General features: G+C 47.7%; 2 protein-coding genes across 2 annotated transcripts in view; both read right to left on the bottom strand.

Annotated features, from left to right (window-relative positions):
* Nucleotides 1–18,616, bottom strand: part of LOC114589686 (uncharacterized) — a 386,543-nt gene extending 367,927 nt beyond the window's left edge. Inside the window, exon 1 of the mRNA XM_077927816.1 lies at nt 18,551–18,616. The gene's annotated coding sequence lies outside the window, so the exon portion shown is untranslated. The remainder of the gene's footprint in view (nt 1–18,550) is intronic.
* The window catches only part of LOC114595232 (uncharacterized), a 32,047-nt gene extending 13,401 nt beyond the window's left edge, over nt 1–18,646 (bottom strand). The window contains exons 1-2 of the mRNA XM_077927946.1: nt 18,551–18,646; nt 16,850–17,338 (exon numbers count right to left, since the gene is read on the bottom strand). Coding sequence (XP_077784072.1) covers nt 16,850–17,251 — 402 coding nt within the window. The 5' untranslated portion in view covers nt 17,252–17,338; nt 18,551–18,646. The remainder of the gene's footprint in view (nt 1–16,849; nt 17,339–18,550) is intronic.
* Between the last annotated feature and the right edge of the window lie 7,093 nt (nt 18,647–25,739).

Below are 25,739 nucleotides of genomic sequence, written 5' to 3'. Positions count from 1 at the left end.
TAATGGTGTGAGATCTCATTCCATGGATGCCTTCCCAGAAAAAGGATGGGCCATCAGCAGAGCATTATGGGATGTTCTCCATCCTCTTTGGAGCAAATAATAATAATAATAATAATGATAATTTTTTATTTGTACCCCGCCCTCCCTGGCCGGAGCCAATCTTTTGGCGGCTAACATCATAAATCTAACACAGTATACAAAGAGCATAAGAACAGGCAATCGATTAATTAAAATACTTCTTAAAATTAGTTCAAAACAAATTAAAATCAGGACACACGGCAGTCCACTGGTATATTATTATTATTATTATTATTATTATTAATAATAATAATAATAATAATAATAATAATAATTTATTTATACCCCGCCCATCTGGCTGGGTTTCACCAGCCACTCTGGGCGGCTTCCAAAAGAATATTAAAATACTGTGATACATCAAACATTAAAAACTTCCCAAAACAGGGGTGCCTTCAGATATCCTCTAAAAGTCTGGTAGTTGTTGTTCTCTTTGACATCTGGTGGGAGGGCGTTCAACAGGGAGGGCACCACTACCGAGAAAGCCCTCTGCCTGGTTGCCTGTAACTTGGCTTCTCGGAGGGAGGGAACCGCCAGAAGGCCCTCCGTGCTGGACCTCAGTGTAGAACGATGGGGGTGGAGACGCTCCTTCAGGTATACTGGACCGAGGCCGTTTAGGGCTTTATTTTTTTAAAAAAATAATATTAAAGTTTCAAAAAAGTTACAAAAATGAAAAAAGAAAGAAAAGAAACAAAAAATACAAAATACAGAAAAATAAAAACAATTAAAAACAAGTCGGTCTTTCCATGTCTTGTCTTTCATTTATTTGTTTCCCTGACCTCCTCACACCTCCCTTTTTTGTATTCTAGTTCAATTAGATATTTCGGCAAATCCTTTCCATTTTTGCTTTTATCTTAATAATTTATCTTAATATATTGTAACTTTACATTCTCACCTGTTAACAATCCATTTTTACATACCCCTTTGTCACATTACTGCTAAAACCACATAACTTCATTCCAGCATCCTTCTAACATTCCTTAATTTTACAGTGTTTCCGTAGATAGTCTTTAAATTTCTTCCAGTCTCCTTCCACCAACTCTTCTCCCTGGTCTCGGATTCTGCCAGTCATTTCTGCCAGTTCCATGTACTCCATCACCTTCATCTGCCATTCTTCCAGAGTGGGTAGATCTTGTGTCTTCCAATACTTTGCGATAAGTATTCTTGCTGCTGTTGTTGCATACATAAAAAAAGTTCTATCCTTCTTTAACACCAATTGGCCGACCATGACCAGGAGAAAGTCCTCTGGTTTCTTCAGGAAGGTATATTTAAATACCTTTTTCATTTCATTATAGATCATCTCCCAGAAAGCCTTAATCCTTGGGCACGTCCACCAAAGGTGAAAGAATGTACCTTCAGTTTCTTTACATTTCCAGCATTTATTATCAGGCAAATAATATATTTTTGCAAGCTTGACTGGTGTTATGTACCACCTGTATATCATTTTCATAATATTCTCTCTTAAGGCATTACATGCCGTAAATTTGAGCCAACATAATGTTATGTCCAACATCTTGTGCCCATTTAATCATAGCAGATTTCACCGTTTCATCCTGAGTGTTCCATTTCAACAGCAAGTTATACATTCTTGATAAAATCTTAGTTTTGGGGTCTAACAGTTCTGTTTCCAATTTTGATTTTTCCACCTGGTAGCCAATTTTCTTGTCCAAATTGTAAGTCTCAATTAGTTGATAATAATGAAGCCAATCTCACAGTTTGTCTTTTAGTTTCTCAAATCTCTGCAATTTCAATTTGTCTCCTTCTTGTTCCAAAATTTCCCAATATTCCGGCCATTTGGCCTCCATATTGAGCTTTTTCTGAGCCTTCGCTTCCATCGGTGGCAACCACCTTGGGGTTTCATTTTCAAATAGGTCTTTATATCTTGTCCAGACATTAAACAATGCTTTCCTGACAATATGGTTTTAAACGCTTTATGTGCTTTGACCTTATCATACCACAAATATGCATGCCACCCAAATGCATTATTGAAACCTTCTAAGTCCAAAATGTCTGTGTTCTCAAGAAGCAGCCATTTCTGCCAGCAAATGCAGCTGATTCATAGTAAAGTTTAAGGTCTGGCAGGGCAAATCCACCCCTTTCTTTTGCATCAGTTGGTATTTTAAATTTTATTCTGGGCTTCTTGCCCTTCCAGACAAATCTAGAAATATCTCTCTGCCACTTCTTGAAACAGTCCATTTTGTCCAAAATTTGCAGTGTTTGAAACAGGAACGACATTCTTGGCAATACATTCATTTTTATCGCAGCAATACGGCCTAGCAATGAAAGCTTCAAATTTGACCATATTTCTAAATCTTTTTTGACTTCCATCCAGCATTTTTCATAGTTATCTTTGAATAAGTTCTGTAATGGCTTTAGGGGTTGCTTGCGCGTAAGTTACCGCCACTCTGGGCTAGGTTGCCTGGTTAAACCGTTTATGTCTGGACAGCCCTCCACTCCGTGGCTGTTCAGTCGCTAGCAGAATCCGTCAGTGGGCGTTTCTTGAACCTCTTCCAGCAAAGAAGTTCTTTGACGCCAAGTCTCCGCCTACTTTCCCTGCGCGGAAGTCTTCTGTGCAGGATGGGTGTGGGCAGCGGAGGACCTGTGCTCTCCTCGCTGATCTCCTGCAAAGAGTCCTGGAGCCTCCTCTCTGCTTCCCCCATCGGCCCCCCTCTATTCCTGGTGTTGCACTGATTTTCTTCCCCAGCCGGAGACCTGCCTCTCTCCCTGCTTGGTCCCTCTCCAGCATCGCTGTGGAGCCTCGCCTCCTCCTCTAGTTCCGATGGCAGTTCCCTGACATCCATCTCCCCCCCAGAACCCCCTCCACCCCTGGCCTGACCTTTGGATACAACTTCATCCCTGTCCTCGGCCGACGATGCAGGGAATCCCCGGAAGGAGCTGTCGCCATCCTCAGAGGATTCAAAACCCACTTCCCACCCGCTCTGATCTCTCCCCACGGGGTGGGCCTCCCAGTCTGAATCTTCCCTCTCCAACACTTCTCCTCCCTCCTCTTCGGAGGCAGGAAAACCCTCAAAGTCCTCCTCGTTGTCGGTGGTGCCAAATTGCTCCTCCCAGAATCTCGCTGGTGGTTTTGGTTTGTGTGGGAACAGACTGTGGAACTCTTCCACTAGATACCCGTAATTGATTGCCTCTGCGGGAACCCACATGTTTTCTGACCTGGGTTCTCCCTCCCAAGCTACCAAGTACTCCACCTTGCGCCCTCGCCACCTGGAATCGAGTATTTCCATGGCTTGGTTGTGGTGTTCCCTCTCCTCTACCTGCGGGTGTGTGGTGACTTCTCCCTCCTGTCCCGGGAATTCCCGCCCTCCCTGTACGGAGAGAGTAGGGACCTATGGAACACCGGGTGTAACTTCATGCTGTCAGGCAGCTTGAGCCTGAATGCCATGGGGTTCACCTGCTGTGTTACCTCAAAAGGTCCCAGCCACCTCAGCTGCAACTTCTTGCACCCTCCCTTAAAGGTTAACCCTCGGGTTGACAACCACACTCTGTCTCCCACCCGTATGGTCTCCCCTTCCCAACGGTGCTTGAGTGCCTGCCTCTTGTAAATTTCCTTGGCCCGCTCCAAATTCATCTGGAGTTGCTGGTGCAAGGCCTCCATTTCTTCCACAAACTGCTCTGCTGCAGGTACACTCCATCCTTCCTCCCCCCTCCCCGGGAAGGCCCTGGGGTGACACCCATAATTGGCCATGAACGGGCTCATTCCCGTGGGCACATGTTCAACATTATTGTACACAAATTCAGCCAGCGCTAGTTTCTCTTCCCAATCGTTCTGTCTCTCGCTGACATAGCAGCGTAGGTATTGCTGGAGAATACTGTTCGCCCTTTCTGCTTGCCAGTTGGTTTCCGGGTGTCTTGCCGTCGAGAAGCTCACCTCGACTTGCAGCAAGCTCATGAGCTTCCTCCAGAACCAGGAAGTAAATTGTTTCCCGCCATCTGAGATGACCCTCGAGGGAGCCCCATGCAGCCTGAAGATGTGATCCACAAACAACCTGGCTGTTTCCTCTGCCGTCACCGCATGTGAGCAAGCTATGAAATGGCACATTTTCGTCAGTAGATCGACTACTACCAGGACTGCTGTCTTCCCCCTTGACTTGGGCAAATCTGTCATAAAATCGATGGACACCACCTCCCAGGGTCTTCCCGGCGTAGGTAAGGGTTCCAGTAACCCTGTGGGGGCAGCCCTCTCCCCCTTTGCCCTCTGGCAGCGGTCGCACCCCCGTACATCTTCCCTTACCCTTGGCCACCAGAACTGCCTGGTGACAAGCAGCATGGTCTTGTGCTGACCAAAGTGCCCCACTGTTGGGTTGTCGTGGAGTTGTTTAAGTACTCTTTTCCTCAAGGTCTCCCCCGGTACGTACAGCGCCCCCTTATAGTACAGTAGCCCTTCCTTTTCCTCAAACCCTCCATGGTTTTCCCTTCCGTCCCGGAGTTCCCTGATTTTAGTTTGAGCAAACTTGTCGTTTCTAGTAAGCCCGGCCAGTTCTCGTTTCCCAACCAACGCTCCCCCACACACCCATCGGTTCTCGGGGAACACGTGTCGGACTTCCGGTGGTCCCTCTCCTTCCATGTACTCTGGTTTCCGGGAGAGAGCATCTGCCCTTACGTTCTCCTCTCCCAGCACTTACCAGATCTCGAAGGAAAACTTGGAGAACTCCTGTGCCCATCGAATCTGTCTCTGGTTGAGTACTCGCACAGTCCTCCAGTATTCCAAGTTCTTGTGATCTGTACAAACCTGGATCTTGTGCTGCGCCCCTATTAACAGATGTCTCCATCGGCGAAACCCTGCATAGATTGCAAGCAGTTCGCGGTCATACACCATGTAGTTTTGCTCTAACTTGCTCAGCTTCCTCGAGAAAAAGGCGCACGGCCTCCAGCCCTGCTGGGCCCCTGACTGCAAAAGTACCGCTCCGATGGCTCGGTCTGACGCGTCGGTCTCCAGCCTCATGGGCTTCTCCAGATCCACGTGCAGGAGCTGCTCTTCCGAAGCAAACGCCTTCTTCAGTCTTTCAAAGGATTGCTGGGCCCTTTCTGTCCAGACGAACTTCTTTTTGCTACTGAGAGAATCTGATGGGTGCTGTCAAGTGGGCGAAGTTCTTGATGAACTTCCTGTAGAAGTTGCTGAACCCTAGGAACCTCTGCACATCCTTCCGGGTTTTGGGGGCCTTCCATTCCAGCACCGCCTGCACCTTGCTGGGGTCCATAGCTAGGCCCTTGTCTGACAACATGTACCCCAGAAACTTGACCTCTCTTGCGTGAAATTGGCATTTTTCCAGCTTGACCCACAACTGGTGCTTCTGCAGTCTCTTTAGCACTTTCCTGACGTCTCTGACATGTTGCTTCTCATGGTCAGAATAGATTAAGACGTCGTCCAAGAAGGCTACGCAGTTTTTGTACAGCAGGGACCCCAACACGTGGTGCATGAAAGCTTGAAAGCAGGCGGAGCCCGACTGTAATCCAAAGGGCATAACTAAGTACTCAAAGGCTCCCGGGGGGGGTGAACATGGTGGTTTTCCATTCGTCCCCCTCCCTCATCCTGATCAAATTGTATGCTCCCCTGAGGTCCAGCTTGGTAAAAATTTTCCCCTTCCTCACCCATGTTAAAATGTCGTCAATCCTGGGCATTGGGAAGGTCACAGGTTCTGACACCAGGTTGACGCCCCGGTAGTCCACAATGAGCCTGGGCTTATTAGTATCGTTTTTGTCCACAAAGAACACCGGACTGCCCCCCACCGCCTTTGATTCTCTTATGAAACCTCTTTTCAGGTTCTTGTCAATAAATTTCCGCAACTCCTGCATCTCCCTGTCCGACGTGGCATACAGTTTACCCACCGGCAGCTGAGCCCCTGGGAGTAAGTTGATTTGGCAGTCAAAGGGCCTATGGGGGGGTAGTCTATCCACCTCCTTCTCGCTGAAGGCCTCCTGCAGGTCAGCATATCTGCAGGTCAGGCACCTTCCCTTTTGGCTCCACAGCCATCCCAGCCACCCTGGCCACTGTCATCCTTGGGGTTCCCCCATACAGTGTTCCAAGCAGTAAGCTGACCCAAAGGTGACTGACCGCTGATGCCATGCCACTATTGGATCATGCAGTGCCCACCAGCTCATTCCCAGTATTATTGGGGGTCCTGACAGTGTGGCTACGTGAAAGGCAATGGTATCTGTGTGCCTGGAAACCCTCATTCTCATTGGCGGGGTCTGGTGCGTCACCTCCCCTCCCAGAAGTTCCCTGCCATCGATGGTTGTCACTTGCAAGGGAAAATCCAGAGGCAGCAGGTGGAGTTGGTGTTCTAGAGCGAAGCTCTTGCTGAAGAAATTGCAAGAACTGCCTGAATCCAGCAGCCCCTTCACCTTGACTGTGTGCCCACTTGGGAGTTCTAGCACCACTTCTATGGCTATAGCTGCCCTGGGAGGGTCTGGTTGGGGCACTTCTATTGGTTGTTGGCTTGGCTGCTGCCCCCGCTGATTGGCAGCCAAGCTTGGCCGTTTCCCTGGGCCTGATCTGTTTCCCCCTTCCCCTCACAGCTAGCAGCTCCCACCATCCCTTGCCAGGCCTTTCTTTGAGGGCAGACCCTGGCAAAATGTCCTGGCCGTTGGCAGAGGAAACACCTCTTGTGGGTTTTCCAGTCCTTTCCCTCCCTCTTGCGCCCTTCAGTGGAGTTTGAAACCTCTCTCTCGCACGTGCCATCTATTTCCATTGGCTCAGCGACCTGGGAAGGCTGCCTCGGTATTTCAGGAATGCGGTAGTTATGGCAACATTCCCCTCTCACTTCGCATTTCTCCTGAGCCCGCGCTTCCTGTCTTGCTCCAATCGCAAGTACAGCCTTGGTCAGCTGATCCATCAACTGCGGGCGGGGCGCGCGGGAAAGCTCATCCTTCACAGTTGGGGACAACCCCTCCTCAAACAACATCTGAATGGGTTCAGCGTCCAGATCCCACCCAAGCTGGTGGATTAATATCGCAAAGCGCGACCAGTAGTCTCTAACGGATTGGCTCCCCTGCTTGCACCCCATCAATTGCCGTCAAACCACATTTTGCTCCACTTCGCTGGAATACATTGCATTCATTGCCTGAAAAAATTCCTGACGTCTTTCAAGGCGGCATTTTGCGTTGCCATTAGGGGCCTGATCCATTCCCGTGCCCCATCCTCCAGATGCCCCACAATGTAGGCCACCCTCTCCCCATCATCCGCAAAGTCATCATGCTGCAGTTCCAAAGCGTACTCTATTTCCGTTCGGAATGTGTTGTAGTCCTGTAGGTTTAATTTGGCACTGAAGTGGGAAGGTGTAAACAGGAATTTTGGATTGGATTGATCTTTATTACGGCCATTGGCCCATTACACGACAGTTTCCCATACCAACATATTATACTTAAAACTCCAAATTTAAAATCGCCAAAACTTACAAAAGACAAACAGTAACCAAAGCAAAACAAGAACAAAAACCACCATCATACAAAACAGAAACCACCATCATACATTACAATAAATTTGTAACCTATACATCGCCCTCTGCTCATAAATTAATCAGGGATATCAATGGTGCTATCGCCTAAAACATAGATCATGATTTAAAACAATGGTGATATCACCTAAAACATAGGTCATGGTTTAAAGGGGTTGTCCGAATCAGACAGGAGACCGTTTCTCTTCTTTAGGGATAGGACGCTGATCAGGAATCTGGCAACCATGAGTGATTTTAGGGGGTCATCATCAATTAGTAGATATCTCAGTTTGGCTTCAATTGTATCGTCGGCAATTCCCTTAAGATATTGAGCAAGAAACTTGCTCCTGGCCGGTAGGTGAAAAGCACAGTCAAAGATTATGTGATGCAACGATTCCGGTGCCCCACTATTACAATCACATAAGAGCGATATCTGTCCATTGGAGAATCTATTTCTCAGCACGTTCGATGGGAAGGTGTTGAATCTTGCCTTTACAAAGGCATATCTATGAGCTGAGGAAGTTAAGGAATTCAAGTAGTTTGGGAGCCTTAAGAGGGGTAATAAACCAAGGTTTAGAGGTGAGCAGGTACCATTGCCCAAGATCATTTTCTGCTGCAAGTCCATCTCCTCTAGCTTACAGGTTACTGTTCTTTTAGCTGGGACTATGTCCTGCTCTAGTAATTTGGATGGGGAGATTCCCATTGCCGTAATTTTCAGCTGTAAGTTTTTTACCCATGGGCTCTGGAAATCATCTCTCCACATACATTGTATCAAGTACAAGTTTGGGAGATTGTGCCATAGAGATAACCAGTGACAAAGTATGTGCTTCCACAGAGCATTTTCCAGGGATAAACAGGAAGTCCACCTTCTGGTTTGTATAAAGATTAAAGCAAAGACTGTTTAAGCTAAGACTGGGGAAGGCGCATTAAAAAGACTTAAAATCCAAACGTTAAATCAAAGGAATTCCCTCCCTGAATTGAAGGAGAGGGAGGGAAGTAGTGAAAGTATTTTCTGCCTATAAAAACTTGAAAGGACTAAGAAGAGAAGGAAAAGGGGATATAAGACCACCACTCAACTCTTGGGAACGGACTGTCAAGATTAAATAGAATTGTTGCATTGAGAGACGCACTATTTATGGACAATGTATCTTTCTGACAGCTAACTCTGCAAGGGAGATATTCTGGACTTGAAACTGTTATTTATTTTGCTGAAGGGGGGCTTTTGAGAAGTTGGTAAGATACTCTGTGGCATCCTTATTGACTGCTACTGTGTCCCCCTAGAGGCTTACTGAAAGTGTTACAACAGGTTGGGGAAATTTCCACTTCTAACCAGCCTGGGAACTTCCACTGCAAAAACAAGTCTGATCGTGGGAGTGACCTTGACTTAAACAAAAGTGTTATGGATGAAAGGACAACAAGATGGGGCAAGGTCAGACATCAACAGACTAGTGCAATACTGCAGCAACGCAGAGCATCTGCATCTGGCCCTCCTGTATCACAAGGGGAAGACTCAGCACAAGCTGGGGCAAAAGGTATGACATCGGAAGAAGGATTTACTTCAGTCTTAAACAAAATTTATGAATCTTTGGATAAATTAAGCAAACAAGTTACTGAAGCGACAAATAAAATTGACCAAAATACTACAAGTATCAACAACTTGGGGCAGAAGGTGAACTCAAATACAGAATCTATTGAAAGATTGCTGAAAGAATCTGCGTCAAATCAAAAGACAGCTCAGGAAGCAAAAGAAAAAGCAGTGGCTGTGGAGGAAAAGATGCCACCGATATGTAAACAGCTTGGAGACCATCAGACACAGCTTGGGGCCCACCAGTCAATCTTGTCTATGATTGAACGGAAGGAGAAGCAGACCAATCTGAGGATTAGAGCGGTACCTGAACTTGAGAAAGACAGTTTAAGTGACTTCCTAACACAGGAATTTGCAAACTTTTGGAAACTGGATGATAAGCAAGATAATAAGTGCTTTTAGACTTGGAAGAGGAGGGAGAAAGAACAGGGTGAGAGACTGTTTGATTACCCTTCGATCAAAAGAAGAAAGAGACAAAATATTGAGTTTGCATTACCAGAACGCCTTGGAAATAAATGAATCAAGAGTGGAGATATTTAAGGATATTCCGAAATATCTTTTGGACCTGAGGTCGAATTACAGAGATTTGGTGATCCTGCTGAAAGGTAATAGAATCATTTTCAGGTGGGAATTTCCCCAAGGACTATCCTTTACCTACAAAGGCAAAAAAGCTCAAAATAAGATCAGTGGATAAAGAAAAATTTCTGAGAGACTACGGAGAAGACTTGCAAAAAGAAGGTGAAGAGAAGAAGAAGAAGAAGAGTTTGGATTTGATATCCCGCCTTTCACTCCCTTTAAGGAGTCTCAAAGCGGCTAACATTCTCCTTTCCCTTCCTCCCCCACAACAAACACTCTGTGAGGTGAGTGGGGCTGAGAGACTTCAAGGAAGTGTGACTGGCCCAAGGTCACCCAGCAGCTGCATGTGGAGAAGCGGAGACACGAACCCAGTTCCCCAGGATTACAAGACTACCGCTCTTAACCACTACACCACACTGGCTCTAAGAGGAGCTTAGAGCCTTAAGATCAGGGATACTAGACAAAGCACCACTACCTTTGGGACAAGATAAGTTAGAGAAAGTGATACCACCGTCAGAAAAAGAGGATCTACTGGGAGCAGTTGGAGGAAAAGCGATTTAAATACATCATGTCTCTGCAACTATTAAGCTGGAACATTCATGGACTGAATGCCCCGGAGAAAAGGAAGAAAGTCTTCCATTTATTGAAAAGAGAGCAATTGGACTTGATTTGCTTATAGGAAACACATGTGATAAGGCTTCATAGGAAAATTCTGATTAATAAAAGATTGGGCCAAGAATTTATTTCATCGGACAAGGTTAAAAAGAGAGGAGTAGTTATTTATGCAAGAGAGCCTATCACCGAAATTTGTTTTTAAAGATGAACAAGGAATATTTGTAGCAATTGAAATTCAAACACAAGGAGAAAAATTTATGATTGTAGGAGTATATGCACCGAACGAGGGGAAATCTGAATTTTTTAAGAAGTTGCATGAGACTTTGTTGGATTACATGGACTATAACATTATTTTGATGGGAGATATGAATGGAGTGGTATCCACAAATATGGACAAGTCACAGAGACAGGTAGTTACTAAAGATGGCAGACTACCAAAAACTTTTTTTGAACTGACTGACAATATGGACCTGATTGACTCTTGGAGAACTAGGAATCCCTTGGTTAGAGAGGGAACCTTCTTTTCTGAAGCCAAAATGACATGGACAAGAATTGACCAAATCCGGATAACTAGAGGCACCTAAGATCCGAAAAGTAGAGATCTGCCCTAAAACGTGCTCCGACCATAATGACGTGAAAATGGAGATGAAACTAACACCAACCGGTTTCTTCAGATGGAGGATGAATGACACCTTGTTTAGAGATCAAGAGATTATTAAGAAGGCTCAAAAAACTTTGAGAGACTACTTTGAGATAAATTTGAACATGACCATTGAAAAAAAAGTAATCTGGGACGCAAGTAGAGCAGTTATGAGGGGGTTTCTGATTCAACAGAATTCAATAAAAAAGAGAGCTCAAAATGAGAAAAAAGAAAAAATATTGGAAAAAATAAAAGAGGGCGAGAAGAAATTGAGAGCGAAACCTAACTCACAAGAGATTCTGAGAGACATAAAGTTATATCAAGTGCAATATATGAAGATGACGAGTCAGGAAATTGAATGGAAAATTAAACAAATGAGACAAAGAACTTTTCAATCGGCTAATAAATGTGGGAAATTGTTAGCTTGGCAGATGAAAAAAAGACAAAAACTTAACACTATTACTAATTTGGAAGTGGAAGGAAAGAACATTCAGAATCCAGTAGAAATTAGGAAATGTTTCCAGAGGTACTTTAAACAGTTATATACACAAGGGCCCCAGAAGGAGTTTGATATAGACCAATTCTTAAAAACAAATGGATTACAAAAAATCTCTCAAGAAAACAAGCTAATGTTGAATTATAAAATAACTGAATAGGAGGTAGAAGGTGCCATTCAGAATATGCAGTTGGGCAAATCTCCAGGGCCGGATGGCTTAACCTCAAAATACTACAGAATTTTGAAGGACTGGATAATTAAACCACTAAAGGAGGTTTGTAATGAAATTTTGGAGGGAGGGGAGCACCAGAATTGTGGAAAGAAGCATATATTACACTTATACCGAAAACTGAGTCTGAAAAGACACAACTTAAGAACCCATATCCCTACTTAATGTGGATTACAAAATTTTTGCTGATATTTTGGCCAAAAGACTAAAAAAAGTATTAGTGGAAGAGATTCACAAGGACCAAGCTGGCTTTCTCCCAGGCAGACATTTGTCTGATAATACGAGGAATATAATTAACATCTTGGAGAAGTTGCAAGTGGACATTAACACTAAAGCAGTTTTAATTTTTGTGGATGCGGAGAAAGCCTTTGACAATATTTCTTGGAGCTTCATGAAGAAAAATCTTCAGGGGATGGGGGTTGGTCAAGGGTTTGAAAATGGTATAAGTGCAATTTATTCGGAACAAAAGGCCAAACTAATAGTTAACAACGTGGTGACAGAGGAATTCAAGATAGAGAAAGGGACACGACAAGGCTGCCCAATTTCCCCATTACTTTTTATTTCGGTCCTGGAGGTTCTGCTAAATATGATTAGAAGGGACTGTTTGATTCAAGGTATAAAGGTCAGAGCTAAACAATATAAATTGAAAGCTTTTGCAGATGTTTTAGTACTGACATTACAGGAGCCAGAATCTAGTACCAAAAGAGTGCTAGAAATGATTGAAGAATTTGGTCATGTGGTAGGGTTTAAGTTGAACAAATCAAAAACTAAAGTTCTTGAGAAAAATTTAACACCCATTGAGAAAGAGAGGTTTCAGAATGAGACAGGTTTAACATTGGTTAAGAAAGTGAAATACCTGGGGATTAACAGACAGCTAAAAATGGGAATTTATTTAAGGATACTATGAAAAATGCTGGTCAGAAGTGAAAAAGGACCTAGAAATATGGTCAAATTTGAAGCTTTCCTTGTTGGGTCGAATTGCGGCTATAAAGATGAATGTATTGCCAAGAATGTTATTTTTGTTTCAATCACTACAAGTCTTGGACAAAATGGACTGTTTCAAGAAGTGGCAGAGAGATATTTCTAGATTTCTCTGGCAGGGCAAGAAGCCCAGAATAAAATTTAAGATATTAACTGACGCAAAGGAAAGAGGCGGATTTGCCCTGCCAGACCTTAAACTTTATTATGAATCAGCGGCATTCTGCTGGTTAAAAGAGTGGCTGCTTCCTGAGAACACAGACATTTTGGATTTAGAAGGTTTTAATAATGTTTTTGGGTGGCATGCATATTTGTGGTATGATAATGTCAGGGAACTGACATCGGAGCAAAATGGAGAGGCTAGGCTCCCCAATGATGCTGGAGAGGGAACCAGTACAGGAGGGGAGAGGGCTTCCGCGGGGGAAGGAAACCAAGGTGACACCAGGAAGAAAGGAGGGTTGGAGAGCACTTCGGAGGGGAGGCTCCGAGACTCTTCAAGTGAGGTCAGTGAGGAGAGTGGAGGACCACCGATAGGCACGCCCACTCTGCGCAGAAGGCTGCCGCGCAGAGAGGCAAGACGAAGGTTGTCTGTGAAGGAGTTCTTATGTTGGAAGAAGTTCAGGAAACGCCCACTGACGGATTCTGCCAGCGACTGAAGCAGTCGTGCCCAAGGGGGGCTGCTCAGCCGGGGAAAACCAATTGCCCCACGCTGCTTGAAACAGGTGGAGATTACACACAAGCAACCCCAATTCCCATGATAGATAAGGTCAAAGCACATAAAGCATTTAAAAACCATATTGTCAGGAAAGCATTGTTTAGTGTCTGGATAAGGTATAAAGACTTACTTGAGAACAAAACCCTAAGGTGGTTGTCACCGATGGAAGCAAAGGCTCAGAAAAAACTCAATATGGAGGCCAAATGGCCGAAATATTGGGAAATTTTGGAGCAAGAAGGAGACATATTGAAACTGCAGAGTTTTGAGAAATTAAAAGACAAAGTGTGAGACTGGCTTCACTATTATCAAATAAGAGAGGTTTATAATTTGGATAAAAAAATTGGCTTCCAGGTGGAAAAATCAAAATTAGAAATAGAACTGTTAGATCCCAAAACTAAGATACTTTCAAGAATGTATAACTTGCTGTTAAAATGGAACACTCAGGATGAAACAGTTAAATCTGCTATGATTAAATGGGCACAGGACTTTGGACATAACATTATGTTTGCTGACTGGGAACAGTTGTGGACCACAGGTATGAAATTTACGGCATGCAATGCCTTAAGAGAGAATATTATGAAAATGATTTACAGGTGGTACATGACACCAGTCAAGCTTGCAAAAATTTGCCCGATAATAAATGTTGGAAATGTAAAGAAACTGAAGGTACATTCTTTCACCTTTGGTGGACGTGCCCAAAGATTAAGTCTTTCTGGGAGATGATCTATAATGAAATGAAAAAGGTATTTAAATATACCTTCCTGAAGAAACCAGAGGACTTTCTCCTAGGCATGGTCGGCCAATTGGTGCCAAAGAAGGATAGAACTTTCTTTATGTATGCAACAACAGCAGCAAGAATACTTATTGCAAAGTATTGGAAGACACAAGAGTAAAGATGGTTGAAAGAGGGTAAGGATTTGCTGAAATGTCTTTGTGAATGGGAATACAAAAATGGGAGGTGAGAAGAGGTCAAGGAAACAAGTAAATGAGTCCAAAGATATTGAAAAATTGATATTTTTTCTTTTAAAATTTCTTTTTCAGCTGCATGTTTTTTGTATTTTGTACCCTTTTTATTCTTTTTTCTATGTCTGTGTGTTTTTAGTTTTTTTAGTTTTTTAATTGTTGTTAAAATTTTAGTTTGTTAATTGTTGCTATAATTTTCTCTATTTTGTAAACTTATGTTTTCTTTTTTGTAAAATTTGAATAAATGTCTTTTTTAAAAAAATGAAACCTCTCTCTCTCAATCACTGTTAGATTTTTCTCTAGAACCTTGGTTTTTAACTTGTTCAACTTAAATCCCGCAACCTGACCAAATTATTGAATCAGATCCAATACTCTTTTAGTACTAGATTCTGGCTCCTGTAATGTCAATACAGTGGTGCCTCGCAAGACGAAAAGAATCCATTCTGCGATTCTCTTCGTCTAGCGGTTTTTTCGTCTTGCGAAGCAACCCCATTAGCAGCTAAGCTGTTAAAAGGCTATTAACGACTTAGCGGCTTTGAAAAAGGGGGGGGGAGCGGGGGGGAAATGGCGAGACTCGCAAGACGTTTTCGTCTTGCGAAGCAAACCCATAGGGAAATTCGTCTTGCGAAGCGCCTCCGCAATGGAAAACCCTTTCGTCTTGCGGGCTTTTCGTCTTGCGAGGCATTCGTCTTGCGGGGCACCACTGTACTAGATCATCAGCAAATGCTTTCAATTTGTACTGTTTGGCTCCGACTTGTATACCTTTAACCAATTGTTCCCTTCTAATCTTCCCAAATCTGAGCGACTTTATCTGCAAAAAACTTTGCAAAATCATTGCAGGAGATCATGTGGCCCGTACTGGGCCCCGATTTAGCAGGTGGTTCCGCTAAATTGCGGACCACCTGAAAAAGTCTCCTGCTGCTGTTTTCTGCAGATGCAATAGAGGCGGTGAAGAACGTCTTCTTCGCCGTCGCTACCGCCACTTGGTAGGCTCAACATTGAGCTCTAACCTGTGTCCGGTCAGCTTCAGAATGGGTCATCCGCCACTGGTGCTCTAGCCGTCTCAATGATTGTTTCATTGCCCTCAGATCCGTGGAAAACCACGGGGCTGTCCGGGCTCCATGCAATCGGAGAGGGCGCTTCAGAGCCAAACAGTCAATAGCCCTGGTTAACTCCGCATTCCAGCGGGCCACCAGGAAATCGGCTGAGAGGCCATCAACATGGGATAAAGCATCCCCTACCACTCTCTGGAAACCATTTGGATCCATTAAGTGGCGGGGGCGGACCATCTGAATCGGTCCCACCTCCCTGCAGAGGGGAAGGGTCGCAGAGAAGTCAAGTTGCACCAGGAAGTGATCTGACCATGGCACTTCTTTCGTTTCGCTTTTACTTAGTGTCAGATCACCAACATCCATAGAGGTAAACACTAGGTGCAAGGCATGTCCGTGGCTATGGGTTGGCCCAGACTTTTTCAGGGACAGCCCCATGGGGGCCATGTTTTCCATGGAGTCCCGAGCGGCCCCTTGTAAGGTCATGTCAGCATGAATATTAAAATCCCCTAGGACAACCAAACTAGGTATCTCCAGGAGAACATCTGTCACGACCTGAAGCAGCTCGGGCAGGGAATCCTTGGTGCAGTGGGGAAGTCAGTACACCAAAAGGAATCCTGTACTCTATTGCCCAACTTCCAGAACATGCACTCGGAAAACTGGGTTTTCCAAATAGGACGCCTGGTGCAAACTAATGACTTCCTAAAAATCACTGCAACCCCCGCTCCCCGCCCACATAACCTGGGTTGCTGTGCGTAAGAGAAACCTGGTGGACAAGCAGCGGCAAGGACAGGCCCATCTGCTTCATCCAACCAAGTCTCTGTCACACATGCCAGGTCAAATCCTCCATCCATGATCAAGTCAAGTAAAATTGAGAGTGGTTAAAACCTCAGCGCCTAGGACTTGCCGATCGCATGGTCAGCGGTTCGAATCCCCGCGGCGGGGTGCGCTCCCGTCATTCGGTCCCAGCGCCTGCCAACCTAGCAGTTCAAAAGCACCTTCGGGTGCAAGTAGATAAATAGGGACCGCTTACTGGCAGGAAGGTAAACGGCGTTTCCGTGTGCTGCGCTGGCTCGCCAGATGCAGCTTGTCATGCTGGCCACGTGACCCGGAAGTGTCTGCGGACAGCGCTGGCTCCTGGCCTCTTAAGTGAGATGAGCGCACAACCTTAGAGTCTGGCAAGACTGGCCCGAACGGGCAGGGGTACCTTTACCTTTACCTTTAATATTCGCTAGGGCCAACTACTGTTACCACTGGTCTTATAAAGGAGGTGTGAGGGGGCTAGGAAGCCTCTTTATTGCTTATTCTTGTACTGAAAGAAAAGAATCAGACTGCACCCTGAACAAAGGCCTGGCGCATGTCAAATCCTGCAGTGCCCTGGTCTCTTGTGAGAGAGCATTCCACCAGGATGGAGCCACATCCGAAAAGGCCCTGGCTCTGGCCAAGGTAGTATCCAGAGGAAAGTCTCCCTCACCTGCTTTCTCTCCTCTGCCTGACTCAGGAGGAAACCTTCGACCAGGGCCACCGCCTGGGAACTGGTCTCCGCTCCGCATTCCCTCACCCAGCTCTCCATCTCCGGTGGAAGGACAGCCAGGAACTGCTCCAAGATCACCAGGTCCAGCATCTCAGCTTTCGTGTGCCTTTCTGGCTTCAGCCACTGATGGTCAAGGTGGTAGAGTCGGCTGCAAACCTCTCGGGGTCCTTTGTCCTCCTGGCAGCAGAACTGCCTAACCTGCTGGCTCTGCATCTCTGAGCGGAGGGTGCCCTCCTCACCCAGGATCTTCTGCCCAGAGTTTTCCCAGAACCCCCCACTGCTCCCAGTTTGGTTGGCATGGCCTCTTCCTGCTTCAGGGCCAGCTGGGTCTTGCTCATCCATCTGTGCTCTCAGGAAGCCTCTGAGAGATCGGAACCCTTTGGTCTTCTGCCAAGTTCTGTCCGTCTTAATGAGAAGCTCTAGCAAATCCTACAAAACAAATACATTGTTCTGTTACAGAATTTGTAGGTCAGGAGAAGAAACAGATCCCTGAACAAGCATGGATGAGTCTTGCCAGGAATCAGGACTGGATGGCACCAGAGCCTGAACCATGAGATACCTTTTTGAAAAGAAAGAGGCGGAGGAAGGGGAGAAGAAGTAAGTCTCCAGCCCTCTAGCAATGCAGAATGTGGAGGCAACTGAAGGGATTTCTGGGAGATGAATCAGCTTGGCTGCTCCTGCCTTCCAGTCAATTCATGAAATCAGGACTGACTGACAAGGCAATCATTTGAAAAATGGATGCCTGGCTCAAGTGGGGGTCCTCACCTGGGGGTCCTCAGGAGTTGTACTCCCCCCACCCCCACTTCAGGGCACATTTCTCCCCTGCTTTTGTCTCCTTTTCTTGCACTTGGACTCTCCGCCGCTCTCAAGACAGACCCCTGGGGTGGGGTCCCTTTTTCTTTGCTCTGAGGGCCAGGAATGTATCTAGTCAACCCCCTGAGGGCCAAGTGGGTGGGGCCAAAGACATCTCCCTTGAAATTTAGGCAGCTAATTTATTATGATTATTCTCTTAGATGGCTTAACACACACAGTCCTTGATGCCAAGGTCCCTGGAGGCTCAGTGAGTAGCAGCGCCCATTTCTGGCTGGTTTTCCAGCAACAACCCCTTTGGGAGAGAGAGGATGTGGTCCTGGGATGCCCTGCTCTGGGTGCGAGGGGATTGCTGCAGTGGCCTCCGTGGGGAGCTGCCCTGGGAGTCACTGGGAAACTGGTCCCCAATGCAGCAGCCAGACTATGGGCTGGGCTCCCTCTTTATTCCTGGCCTTTCTCTCCCACGTTTTCTTCCTCCTTCCCTGTGGGGTTTTCTTTGGGGGTGTCTAGTCCACCTCCTCGTCCAGCTTTCGAAAACCATTTGCAGATGTTCCCTCTGTTCTGCAGTGATGCTGAGCGACGTCACACCATGTTAAAGTCCCAGGGACTCCTTTGTTTAAAGAAGGGAGATTTCGTGGGAGTAATTTTTTTTCTGAAGGGGGGGCGAAAGGCCAAATGAGTTTGGGATCCTCTGCTCTGCAGGAAGGAGAGCATTGCAGACCTGGCCCCTCCCTGGCAGGACCCTCTCCTCCCTGATCAGGCCCCCCAGGCCTCCTCCCCTGCTGCAGCCCTGGGACCCCCCACCAGATCCCAGAGAGAGAGGAGACTCACCAGATCCCAGGAGGGGAGAGAGAGGCAGCCCTTGCAGGAGAGACCCCAAAGCAGGAAAGGACTGGGGAGGGAGGGGCCTTGGCTCTGGAGGACCTGCCCCCCTTGCTTCCTGTCCTCTCTAGGAAGGCAGCTCAGATCCCTTTAACCCTTGCCAAGCCGAGTCCCCCAGCTGAGCCCTCTCTTGCTTGGCAAGACCTCAGATTATTATTTTCCTATGGATTTAGGGGGGCAGCTGCCCCCCTGGCTACCTCAATGCCCAGATATCCCTTTGGGGGTGAGGCTATCGGTTGGGCTCTGAGCATCTCCTTCCCTTGGCCAGAAACCGGAGGGACAGTTTGCAGGGAAAGGGGCTTTGCAGGAAGTAATGAAACTCATCCTAGAATTCAGAAATGGGAGGCTAGAATGGGGTCCCAGGGTCATCCAGTCCAACCCCCCGCAATGCAGGAATCTCAGCGAAAGCATCCATGGCAGATGGCCCTCCGATCTCTGCTGAGAAACCTCCAAGGAAGGAGAGTCCACCACCTCCCAAGGGAGACCTTTCCCCGGCAGAGCCGTAGCAAGGTCAGGTGGTACCCGGTGCAGATTTTTTTGTCCCCCCCCCCCCCCAAATATTGATTGCTCGGTGTTCCTGCTGTTACGGAAGAATTGCGAGGCTGCTCAGTCCCCCAGCTGGTTGAGCGGAGCCCGCAGGTCCCTGCGGAATAAAGGAGGAGTCCAGCCCCCAACCGGAGGAAAAAGCTATAGACCAAAGTTTATTGCGCAACAGGTTCCAAGAGGAATTTTGAACCCCGAGGATGGGGCGACAAGGACTTTTAAAACTTTCCCACCATATTCCGGAATACAGTTCATACAGCTTCATTGCTCCATCACTGACATGTCACCAAAGGGGAGGGGTTAGCCTTGGCAAAGATGTCCAGACAAGTCCTTGGTACAAGATTAGCATAAGCAGACATGGCAGGGCAAGACTCAGGTATAAGATGAGCATAGGCAAAGACCTCTGAAGTCCCAGCACCCAAAGCACAATAGAACTACCTTTGCATGTCTGGACCCCTTGGCAAGTCTGGGGATGGAATTAGGCTTTCCTTGGCCAACAATGAGCCCAGCAATTGTCACCTCTGGGCACTTCCTGGGGTGGGAGGTGTGTCTACATGTCTTCACGCTTTGGGAGGTGGCAGAGAAAAGAGTCCTTTTTCCAAGGGCAAAATAGTGTTGAGGTGGAGGAAACAGGGAAAGGAGATGATTTTATATGATTTTTAAAGCTAGGTAACTTCCCTGAGCTGTCAAGTCGAAAGGATACATTTATGCGTGATATTTGTAACATTTTAACAACTTTAAAGATGTGCCCCCCCCCATAATTTCCGTAACAGTGCTAAGCAAAGGGCACCCCAAAGGACACGTGTGAAGGTGACAGAGCAGCCTGGCCCACCTCCCCCTCCCCCCTCCCCCTCTGACTGCCCCCTGTGATAGGAATTTTATGGTCTTAGATATATGGTAATGTTCATAAGTGTACCAAGCAAGCACATACATAGATCTGCACAGGAGGGCCAACTTGGAACCATTTCGATTCCTAAACTGAGCAAATGTTTTTACTGCAAGGTCAAAATGGAAAAGCCTCCCCATCGTCTTTTCCTTCACAAATCCTGTCTTAAGGGTATGTCTGTGTTTTAATAGGGTGTGAGCCTGTGACCTGGCCCAGGAACTAAGTATTTATCATTACAAAAGACTGGCCAGGCTACCCAGGCAATCCAATCAAGTAACCTGCCCCCCCTTCCCCACAGGTGGGCGGGGTTTGCGGCACCAAGCGAGGCTCACCTGGGCGGGTGCCACCCACCTGCTTGAGCTGGCCTTTGACCCGCCCTTGGCCAGGGAGGACAATGGACGGCCGGCCGGGGGTGGGCCTAAGGCCAAAAGAAAAGAGGCTGACCCCTGAGTTCAAGCCTCTTTTGCTGTTCTTCCTTCTGGGAACAAACAAACAAAAACAAATACAACAAACTGCCATCATACTTAGGTATTTGTAGGTCTTAGTAGTGGTTGACTTGCTTCAAGGTGCATTATGTCTCTAGCCGTGGCTGCTGATCAAAGAGAAGGCTCCCCCTCGCACTCTCTTGGTGCCGTCGGGATGGGCACCCCAAGAGCCGCATCGAGGGGTACCCCCAGCAATGCAGTAAAGGCAGCCAACAGGATTAAAAAAAGGGCCTTGTCTTCCAGCCGGAAGGTCCCACCTATGAAGTTAATTATCTCTAAGAAAAAAGTGAGGGATGGTGGCCCCTCCACCTTTGATGCCAGGCCCTACAGAGCCCTTCCTAAGAAGAAAAAGCGGGCATACACACAGGAGCTCACTGCTGAGAGCGATTCTTCCCAGTCCAGTGACGACGATGTGCAGGAATTGCTGCATCAGAACCGCATCCTGCAGCGTTGCCTGGCTAGGGCTAAGGAGTGCTTAGATAAGTCTAAGTCCCCTCGTTGACGCTCCCGCGAGGGTAGGCGTAGGCATAGGTCACCGGTTTCGAGTCCATCAGACAGCTCCTCCAGCCCTGATTCGCGCAGAACAGGTCGCAGGAAGAAGAGGTCTTGCAGATCGAGGAAGCATGGGCGTAAGTGCAGGAGGGACTCTTCGGATTCTTCAGATCTTTCAGGTACGTGTGATTCCTCCTGTGGCGAGTCGGAAGAACGGTGCAAAGGGTACTGGGTTACTACCCACAAGGCCCCTGGCCTGCCTAGTTGGATTTGGGAACGTCGCACCCGGCGCCATCGACGTGCCTTTGGGGCCAAGGAACCATGTGGGGAGGATGGGCTTGATGCAAAAGGGAGGGTGCGGGCGTCAAACTTCAAGACCACCGATCAGCCTCCTGGCATCCGGCTTAAAAAGAATATACCCAACCGCATTCTAAATGGGGAATTTGTGGACTTGTTTGCCCTGCTCTCCCCAGCTTATTCTTTTAGTTCCAAGTTTAAGCCTGAATCGCGTCGCAAGAAGGAGAAGGCAGTGGATATTGATAGAACTTTTGACAATTGGCTAGCTGCTTTCGCCTCTTACATGGGTTTGGTGGCCGCTGCTTGGCAACTATCTGGGCATTATCTTAAAAGCCAAAAAAATGGCAGGGGACTCAGTGGCTTTGGCTTACGATGAGCTGTTCTGTGAGAGGGCTGCTGAAGAACCCACGGCCCGTTGGGACATCAAGGATAATGATCTTTGGTCCGAAGTAGTGGCCCCAAACTTCCAAAAAAGGTCTTTTGGGGAGAAGTCAGGTAAACCCCCCTCCAAAGTGCAAAAGGTGGCTATATCAACATGTTGGGAGTTTAATAATGGGTTGTGCAGCAGGGACCGATGCCGCTTTGACCATGCTTGTGAGCGTTGTGGTGGTCCTCACTCACGGACTAAGTGTTTTCGGGTCATCTTAATTTTGCATGTAGAGTAGTGGCGCCAGGCCGTGCCTTTTGTGCCACCATCTCGTCCTCTGTCATCCCCTTCTCCTTGTGCACTCCATCTTTCCCAACATCAGGGTCTTTTCCAGGGAGTCTTCTCTTCTCATGAGGTGGCCAAAGTACTGGAGCCTCAGCTTCAGGATCTGTCCTTCCAGTGAGCACTCAGGGCTGATTTCCTTTAGAATGGATGCGTTTGATCTTCTTGCATTCCATGGGACTCTCAAGAGTCTCCTCCAGCACCATAACTCAAAAGCATCAATTCTTCGGCGATCAGCCTTCTTTATGGTCCAGCTCTCACTTCCATACATCACTATTGGGAAAACCATAGCTTTTACTATATGGACCTTTGTTGGCAAGGTGATGTCTCTGCTTTTTAAGATGCTGTCTAGGTTTGTCATTGCTTTTCTCCCAAGAGTTGAGCATATTAAAAGGTCATAAATGTATTGCAGAAGCACAGACCCTGCAGGCAGAAGTACGTCCTGTAGATCTTGATGCAAGATTGAGGAAAATATGGCGGGTGACTCCGCATATCCCTGGGGCAGCCTTGTCCAGATTAGTTGGCCTGCTTTCCAGGTAAAAGCAAAAAGGAACTACCAGGTAGTTTCTGCCAGGATGGCATTTAAAAGGGAATTTGGGTTGCCTGCCACTGGGAGGCACTGTACCACAAATTGGTTAACGAGTCTCAAATCTTGGACTAAGCGGTAGCGCACTGGGGTCCCACCCCCCCACCGGTTTTTTAATCGGAAGTAAGGAGGTATTACAAGGAAAGGCGCAATGAACTAGAATTCCCTTCTCTGGGAAATCATTTATCATGGGATCTCAAGCCTTTAATACCCTCTTTAGGTACAGGGGATTGTTGACTACATGGGTATGGTAGATCTGTCCGACAGGTAATCTTGACTGGCGTGGCTGATTTTAAAAGTCCTACTGAGGTGGATTCTGTTCCCCATAGCCAGGGGGGCACCTCCTCTTCTAACTCTGAGGGAAGGTCAGGGAATTGGTGCTCTGTTTTTGTTTCCTGTATTATTCCTTGGAAGGCAAAGACAGACTCTTCAGGCATATGTTCCTCACAAGCAGAGGGCTCCTCCACATCTGGGAGGGCAGAGTGGGGGGGCAAAGAGCCCGGGTAGTGGGGGGCAGGTCTGAGGGGTCCAGTCCCTGCTCTGGTTCTCTCAAAACTCACCCCTCTGGTAGGGATGTGGAACCACAGCAGAACTGCAAAGAGAAGGACATGGGGACAGGTGAGTCCCTCCCTGAGCACCTGGCAAGGCTATTCCAAGACTTTCCCCCCACATTCCAAGTCCTACTACAGGGGAGGGACACCCCAGGCCTTGGGGGTCAATCCTGGCCTCCTTCCCCCAGAACGTGGTTCCCCAGGGAAGGTGCCCGTCCAGCTGACAACTGCCCCACAGCCCAGCCCCCTGCTTCCTTATCAGACCCCACAAATGGGGTGGCCACTGGGGGGTTGGCTTTCCAGTCGCTGGCCCAGATGGACCTTTGGTTCAGATCCAGCCATCTGGCTCTTTGCATCTTTTGACTAGGGACGCGGGTGGCGCTGTGGGTAAAACCTCAGTGCCTAGGACTTGCCGATCGTATGGTCGGTGGTTCGAATCCCCGCGGTGGGGTGAGCTCCCGTCGTTCAGTCCCGGCTCCTGCCCACCTAGCAGTTCGAAAGCACCCCTAAGTGCAAGTAGATAAATAGGGACCGCTTACTAGCGGGAAGGTAAACAGTGTTTCCGTGTGCTGCGCTGGCTCGCCAGATGCAGCTTTGTCACGCTGGCCCCGTGACCCGGAAGTGTCTTCGGACGGCGCCGGCTCCCGGCCTCTTAAGTGAGATGAGCGCACAACCCTAGAGTCGGACACGACTGGCCCGTACGGGCAGGGGTACCTTTACCTTTTGACTAGCTGCCCCCCATGCCCATTCCTGCCCTCCTCTGTCCCCCAAAGGAGGGCCGCTAGCTCACCTGGCTCCACAGGCTGCTCCAGGGCTTGTTGGGGGGCCACCCTGTTGCAGCGTCTGAAGAGGCGCCTTAAGCACCTGATCCTAGAAGAGACGAGCAGAGATCGACTCAGAAGCGGGCAGCCCCAATTCTTGGGGGGTGTTTGTTTGTGAGGAGGGGCATCTGGAGAAGACAAGGAACCACCGCTGAATTGGCAGAACAGAAATATGTGGAACCTAATTGATCCTTGCTGGCCCATCGTGACCAATTCCTTCTGCAGTTCAGTGACCTGAAAGGGCATCATCAGAGCCTGAAAGAGGCAGCCCAGAGCACGAAGGGCTGGCAGAGAGAGAAAGGAGGCCCCAAGTGCTCTGGGTTCAAGAGCTACGGCCATGCCAGGACCCAGAGAGCCTAGCTCCCTCATTCATGCAGTCAAGCAGTGTATAAATTTCATGAAACAAATGAAATAAACAGGGAGAGGGGAGAGCTTTAGGTCATTATTAACATGGATGGGAACTTATTCTCATAATGTTTAATTGGTTGGTGAAATTGGAAGCCACAAGATGCAGCAAGGACAACAGACTTGCCAGTTTGGAACAGGGGTCACGTCTCTTCACAGGAGGAGGAGGAGAGTATCTCTGGTTATAATCAGACCTAGCTGTCTAGAGCTTCCAGCTAGAGAGGCAGTCTAGCATGGAAGGCACCTGCGGGAGGGCAGGCCACAGGAGTGGGCTGTCGCTGGTGGGCTTCCTGGAGACATCTGCTTGGCCTTGGCTCTGGGCGGAAGCCCCTTCTCCAGCTATGCCATATCCCTTGCTATATCCAACGCTCCAGCCCAAAGGAAAGAGAAGCATTGCCAGCCGTTCAAGGGCTGCTCTGCCTCATCTTCTTAGGACAGCCCTGCCCTTCCTGGAGAGGGAGGAGACCCCTAGGAGGGACCTCCAAGTCTCAAGGGGTCCCAGAAGAGGAACAGAACCTGAGGGAGGTGGGGCAGACTTCCTTGGAGCCAGAGAGACCCCCCAGGAAGGGGGAGGGGGGGAGCTGGCGTTGGGCAGCTGGAGAGATGCAAGATGGAGCCAGGCAGAGGTGTAGCAGTTGGAGGGCGGGACTAGGAGGACCTGGGAGAGCAGGGTTCGAATCCCCACACAGTCATGAAGCTCACTGGTGGACCTTGGGCCAGCCTGGCCTACTTGGCAGGGCTGCTGAGAAGATAAAAATTGGTGGCAGGGAGAACCATGAAGGCCACTTTGAGCTCCTGGGAAGAAAGTGGGCTAGGAATGTCCTAATAAAAGCAGGGAAGAAATGGGGAAGGCAGGGAAAGAGTGTGGAGGAGCTGAGCAAAAAATAAAAGTAAAAAGTAAAACAAAAGTGTTAAAATAAAAAGTAAAATAATAAATTAAATAAAATGAATCAAATAAAAGTAATAAATCAAAATCAAAATAAGAAACTGGAAAAATAACAATAAACCAAACTCTTCTCATTATCTTCTCCAACCGCCACCAACTCCTCTCTCCTCCTCTCACCTCACTCCTAACCCACAATGGCTGCCTGCGGGTCAGTGGCTTTTAAAGGAGAAGCAAGAGATGTCACAAAGGAGGGCGGGTCCTTGTCACCGTGGCAACCCCCTCACCTGGACCTGGGCCCACCTGGTGATGCTCCTCCTTCAGAACTGGGAGGCCCCTGCTGCTCCGCCTGCCCCTGGGCTGCATCTGCCTTTCACCTCCTTCTTCCTGCAGCCCCATTCCCAAAGGGAGACCAGCCCCACATCCTCCCAGGCAGGCTAGGGGTCTCTACAGTGCAGGATTGGACCATCAACTTTGCAT

Source organism: Podarcis muralis, chromosome 4 (assembly GCF_964188315.1).
Source record: "Podarcis muralis chromosome 4, rPodMur119.hap1.1, whole genome shotgun sequence".
NCBI classification, from domain to species: Eukaryota; Metazoa; Chordata; class Lepidosauria; order Squamata; family Lacertidae; genus Podarcis; species Podarcis muralis.
Note: the sequence above shows the minus strand (reverse complement) of the source record. Positions and strands in the feature narration are given on the sequence as shown.